The 6,456-nt window shown below is 43.0% G+C and overlaps 1 protein-coding gene across 2 annotated transcripts; it reads left to right on the forward strand.

Annotated features, from left to right (window-relative positions):
• The first annotated feature begins 1,261 nt into the window (after positions 1-1,261).
• Positions 1,262-5,067, forward strand: LOC127294203 (uncharacterized). Of its 2 annotated transcripts, XR_011742930.1 has the most exons (4): positions 1,262-2,173; positions 2,879-3,015; positions 3,100-4,084; positions 4,165-5,067. XR_011742930.1 is itself a non-coding variant. In XM_051323957.1 (3 exons), exons 1-2 carry the CDS (start codon positions 1,643-1,645, stop codon positions 3,011-3,013), a joined length of 666 nt encoding a protein of 221 aa, XP_051179917.1. In that variant the 5' UTR covers positions 1,262-1,642; the 3' UTR covers positions 3,014-3,015; positions 3,100-5,067. The 2 variants fall into 2 exon arrangements, 1 of the variants encoding a protein (XP_051179917.1); XM_051323957.1 differs by having other exon boundaries at positions 3,100-5,067.
• Positions 5,068-6,456: the final 1,389 nt, after the last annotated feature.

The raw sequence follows: 6,456 nt of genomic DNA on the forward strand, positions 1-6,456 counted from the left end.
TCTAGAGGGTTGTAGAGCTGTTTCTATAAAGCGTCCTTCAAACGTCTCTTTATGCACCGTCTCAAATTATAATAGGACGTTTGTCAAGTGTCTCATAATAATATAGGGACGTTTTATAGAGACGTTCAAAAGCATGTCTACGCACATAAGGATGTTTTAATTGACACGCATTTGCAACGTCTCTACTGATATAGGCGTGCCATATTTGCGTGAAAATAATGTTAGATATGCTTTTTTTGTACTATATAGGTACATAAAATTTGTGTGTACACGAGGTCATAAGAATTCTTGCATAAGTAATGTACATCCATCTTACACACGTTATAATATATATAATGTATTCTCGACAATATGTACATTGTATCATTTTCAATAGATCATTCATTTTTATTCAAAAAATATATATACAATACATGATGTTTCTCACCAGGTCAAAAACAAGGGCGTACAAAGCAAGCTTTTGGAACGAGATGATATATACACATCAGATGGAGGGCACATTGAAAAAGTACGTGCTTAAAAAAGAAAAGAAAACTGAAAATTCGCCGTGGGTGAAACCGCCCGTTCCCGTTGCTGAGTGCCGGCACCGCAGACACCACCGTCGTTGCTGATCCGGAGGAGAACGACGAGGAGACGCGTGGGAACGGCCGAAGTTACTGGACCCTGCAAGTACGGATCTGTGGTTGCCGACACGGGATCCAATGGCGAATTATCTGTCGCAGGGAGCGGTCGCCGCTGCGGAAGATTGCCATATCGACTTCACCGGAATCGACGCCACCTCCCTGACCTCGACCATCTCGCCTGTCCCTTCATGAAGAAATGACCGGCGCACTGCTGCATCGGCCCATGGGAGAACATGCCCACTGAACGCCGCCTTGCGTCCGATGATCCGGCATGAGGACAAGGTGCTGCTGCCGGCCTCGGTTCCGTTTTGCTCCGGATGATCTGCATCTCGCCGAGCCAACCTGCAACAGCTGATGCAATTAGCTAGATACGATCATACATAGATGGGCTAATAAATTATACCCTATATAAAAGCTAATCAATTTAGGGCATCTCAATTAATTTGGGCACTGTAGATGGGTTATTTATCACCAATCCTGGTTTGACATGTAGATAATTTTTTTCCTCCTCTTTGATTCAGCCTATGTGTTTTCTTAAGTTACTTTTTTTTCCACAGTAAAGATTACCTGTTACCGGTTATAGACTTTATCTCTTCCGGTGATGCTCTTTTTGTTTACAGCGGTGAGCGGTCGCACAGACGAATCTAGACGTTCCACCGCTTTAAACTCGCAAAAAAAAAGAAAGAAAGCTCCACCGTGTCTATCAGCTCCTCCCGACTCCGCGCGGCTGTGGTCACAGGCGTCCATCCAGATCTCCTCGCCGCCTTCCTCAGTCGCTGCCCACGGCACCGTCCCCGCCCAACGCGCGCGCCGCCACCAGGAGCCTCATCTCCGCTCTCCATCCGTACGAGTTCCTGGTCCTTGAAGCGGTCCGGAGCGGGGCGTACAGAGGCAGGCTCGCCGCGGGTGAGACATGGAGGGAGGCTGGAGGCCACCACGGCCTGGCAGCTGGGAGACGTGGGCACGGCTGCTGATGCTCCCCACTCTCTTCTCACATCTGGGCTTTTCTGGAAAACTCAATGGAGGCCGAGCCGTCCGGCAACGGGAGAAGTGACGGAAGGGATGGGAACCGCGACGGGGATGGAGGCGGCCACAGGCGGGGCGGACGCTGCGGCGTCCACCAGCGAAAGAGAGGCGGGCGGGGCGGAAGGGATGGAGACCGCGACGTCCAGCGACGGGATGGAGGCGGGCACCGGCGGGGCGGACGCCGCGGCGTTCACCAGCAAAAGGGAGGCAGGCGGGGCTGTGGGGGTGATGGAGACCGCGGTGTCCACCGGCGGCGGCGCCTCACCTCCCACTCGACTGGTCCGATCTCCTTGGAGGGTTTGGCGGTCGCCCTCTTCAGTCCTCGCCGTGTTCACTGCCCCTCGAGGTCCTGCAAGTCGCCGACACTACTACTGCAGTGGCGTTGTCACATAGACAACCAGTTGGAAGTGTCATGCCGGGTGCACAGTCCAGTCCTCCCCGACTGCAAGCCGCTGAATACTATGAGAATCGAGCTGCTCGCTCTTCTTTTCTTTCAGATCAGAGATGCTTTAACCCAGAGGCAGGTAAACATGTACCTCTGCTCTTTCTATTTTCTTCCTTTCTTGCTGTGTTGGTATTCCAAAAAAAGTTGCGGTGTATGTGTTTGAATCAGGCTTTGTGCTATGGATAGTAATGCCTCTAGCAAGTTCATATCCCATTACCTCTTTGGCCTTTTAGTTTGGTGGTCAAAAATTGAGATGACACCCAGTCTTGTGAGATCAGCATTACCACACAACAAGAGCTGCAGACAACGCCAATAATAGAAGGAATTTGGGATGTCACAATAAACCTTATTATTATTTTTTATAATTTCTCTTGACGTCAGTGCACCTTCTCATATGTTAACATCTTCTATGTCATCATGGTGTACACACATATATGAAGTGAAGCAATATTGTGGACAACTCAAGAATACAGGCATTTGCCATTTGCACTCATGGAGTAGGCATTACCTCGATTTTATGTTCTTATTCAAATATCGTGTGTCGATTTCTTGATTAAAACGTCTCTGTGAAAGCTGATTTTTGGATTTGCTAATTTAAGAAGCAGATAAGTTTCCATGAACAACACATGCCACCGTTAATGTAATATTATTCTGAGCACTATTTCCTTGAAAACCTGAGTGAAATGTACTATTTCCATTTATCTAAAATGATCTTACAGTTCTGCTGACAAGAAAATTTATCAATGTATTACTGTTCCTACATTTGTTCACCCTTGGTCTGCAGGTTAAGATGGCAAGCCTGTACAAGTACTCTTTCTGTACAGAGAATGGTACTGTGCTAGCGCAATCCATCTTTGATGTTCCTGGTAGATGGATCATATTAGTCATTACGTGTGCTATCCTGAAGCTACGATTTTGATGGTAAGATCTTATATTTTCTGAATGTTTTTTCAGTGACAGTGAAAGAAAATTGGTGTCAACTTTAACTGCAAATGTTCTTTTCAGTGACAATGCAAGAAGATTGGTGTCGAGGCAAATACTTACGGTGACAATGCAAAAAGATTGGTGTCGATCTTAACTGCGCTTGGGACAAATTCATCTCCATGGGGATCAGCTAAGGCAATCTTATTTTATAGTAAATTTTTTTCCACATGAATTTAATCAATTGATGTTTGTGTGTTTAGTGGAAGGTTCATGGTACTTGGTTTAGGGTTAGGTTTGTTTTTCGGAATAACATCTGCTGAAACCTGAAACAGTTAGATGCAATAGTTAGATCGTCTATGAATATGAACCAAGGTAGTTAATTTTTCATTCCCCCTCCTCACTAATTATAGCAGTATAAATGTCAATGGACGGACTGCATCTAGAATCTTAGTGGATGATAACTTCTTTTCCTCAGATTCAGCCGATGTATATACATCCTAATATGCCAACTGGTAAAAAAAGTAGTAATATTGATTCTTCCGTATCTGAGCTTAATTTGCCCCATTTACCATAAACCTAAAAATATCCATTCTGCTGAGTGCGCTGAATGCCTTATATGTACATCACCGTGCTTCATGACTCATATATACTCGACAGATGAACACACACAGAAAAGTTTCAGCTATCAGTGTTGTCATGTCGTACAATATACCGAGTATTTTATGGCTGATTTACATGGGACAGAATGTTACTGAGCACGATGAAATACATATTTTGTTTACTGTATATAGTTTGTTGCGATGCGTATACATCCTGGCTACATAACCATGATTGGTCGAGTAAGCACAGCAAATTGTATGGCATCAGCACCCCATTTCATTACGCCATTGTCTTCTGAATAATGCTCTGTAGATTCTTGGAAGCTTTTTCATTATTTGGCATGCTAGATAATGGCACTGCTATACTATGTTGTTCGGATATGATTTCTTTGTATATAGTGTTCAAGGTATAATATATCTCTGCCTTGGAGCGAAGTCAAGCTAGGGATCACATACATGTCAACGAGGTGATGGACCATCTCTTGGTTTAATGAAAATATATTTTATCCTTTTCCTTGACTATAGCTTGACTCGAAAATGTATTCAGGCTGCTCTTATTAACTCGAGAAAGCCCATGAAATTTCTCCAGAGGATAAAACTATTGCCGAGGTTCTATAGCATGGTTTACTTTTCTCCTATTGCCGAGGTTCTGAAGTATGGTTTACTTTTCTCCTGCATAAACAATAATAATTATGCTGATCTTACGCTCCTTCCCTGAATTATATTGAGACCAGCTAAAGTATAGGGAATGCTAGGTGACGTTTGATTTGGTCTGAATGCCTACAATGGTGAACATTTTTATTTCTCCCTTCATAAAAAGTTTCTATTTGGGAATGTATGTTGTTCCATGATGTATCTCCAATTTCTCAGCGGTGCTAATTGTACTTTCTGTTGTAACAAGGTCTGCTATATACCAGAATCTTAGCCAAACATTCATCATGAGCATATACAAAATTTTAAGGAACAATCTTTTATGTAGCTATTACCTTTGTTGATCTGCAAGAACACAGTTCAGGATATCTGAATCTGATTTGTGCACCGAACTAAGGGTAATTTTTCCCAAGTACTTAGATTTCTGTTGTACGTGCTGCTTTCTTGCATCTGATCCTGTTATAATGTTCAATTGTGGGAACCTGAGTACTTCCTTTAAACAGTCTAAAGAAAATGGTTTCTGGTGCACACCTCCCGTCTTCGAAGAACTTGACGTCTACGTTCATTGGTCGATGATGTCCGGGACCTCAAGGCGTGGATCAACCTGGCCAAGGAGATGTAGGTATATGTGAATGGCATCGGAAAGAAAGTTCCATTGCTTTCTTATCATTGGTTGTCTCCGAGATTTCTTCCCTGCATGTGCTATACAAAATATGATTTTGGCTGGTGGTATACCGAAGTATGGCTTTGTCGAATTTCCACAAGTTGCTATTGTAGCCCAGTTTCAGATAGATTTAAACCTGTATATTGGCTTGCTTACTTATGCTTTGAATGTCGGAGGAACATGTTTTGTTCCTTCTGGGTTGGATTTATGATGCATGTTGTGGCTCCACTGTAGTTGTAGTAGCGACTTGTGAGGTTTCTTGCTCATTCTTGCAAACATCAATTGTCAGAACCGTATCTATGTGCTTGTGTATATCCCAGGGATTTTTTTCTCGGCCGAGATTTCGGAAATCTCGCCGAAAACCGTAAATCTCGGTACCCTCCGAGAAACAGTGCTACCGGACAAAAAAAATCGGTTACATTTGAATTTGTACTTCAGAAAATCCAGGTAAAGTAGCGTACGAACGTACTTTGTAACAGATAGATTTGTCTACTGTGGCGGTAAGTTCCTCTTGGCGGAGCTTTGAGGTCATGGGTTCGAGTTCACCACACTTACATTTTATTTTTTTACGTAATTTTGTCGATCCACTGTAGGATAAAATTAAAAAAATGTAGTAGCCTAATACAGTATTTGAACCCACGACGAGGCGGATTAAAGAAGAAAACCTTACCGCTCGACCTAGGCACCAATACAGTTTAAATTCGGAAGTTAATTTGTTTGTTTTATTGTTGAATATTTTTGAATTCAAAATTTGTTTGAATTAATTCGTTCGATAGATTTCCGAGAATTCGCGGTAACCGTTAATTCCGGTCCCCTCCGGTAAAAATGTTAACCAAGAAAAAAAACCTTGGTATATCCCCTTCAGAATTAATTATATCAGCATAGCTCTCCCAATTGTGGTCGTACTTTTGCTCTTTTACGAGCACAGATGGTTGGTGTTGTATACCCCTTTGGAAAAACAATCTCTCTATATAATTTTCTTCAATTATTGAGATTGAAGCTTTGCTTCTGTGTCGTGTCCCTAGAGAAGCGTACGCATACCTCACGTTTTCAAGCAACATCCGATGAAACTTACAAAAACACTTCATTCTCGGGCGAATGAATCATAGCGTCAAGTGATCAGAACAGAATTACATCACTATACATTTTCTGCTCGAATTTCAGTCTTCCAACAAACAATTTATTAAGGCAGTTCATTATCGACCCTCCCTATATATCTTTCTATCGTGAATTCTATAATTGCAAAGCGAGTCTGTCTTGGTGCATAAAAATGTTGACACTTGATACCGTCAGGCCAGCTTCCCTCCGTCTTTGCTTCTTTGAACGCTTCATTCCAACCGGATAACTTGATGAATGATAGCTCTACATTTTTACCCTATCCCGAAGCCTAATAATCAGACACCACGTTTCCTTTCATGAATCACTGTTGCGCCACGGGCGCGGCGTGTCGCCGCGCCATTGCCTTCCTAGTTGTATACAAAGCTAGCAAGCAATGGATTAATCGGGTTGGGTGGCTTGCTACGG

Source organism: Lolium perenne, chromosome 4, assembly GCF_019359855.2.
Source record: "Lolium perenne isolate Kyuss_39 chromosome 4, Kyuss_2.0, whole genome shotgun sequence".
Lineage (NCBI taxonomy): Eukaryota > Viridiplantae > Streptophyta > Magnoliopsida > Poales > Poaceae > Lolium > Lolium perenne.

Coding starts and splice junctions, on each gene's coding strand:
- LOC127294203 (XM_051323957.1), top strand. CDS start 1,643: ATGGAGGCCGAGCCGTCCGGCAACGGGAGAAGTGACGGAAGGGATGGG. Junction 2,174..2,878: donor ATGCTTTAACCCAGAGGCAG/GTAAACATGTAC, acceptor CTTGGTCTGCAG/GTTAAGATGGCAAGCCTGTA.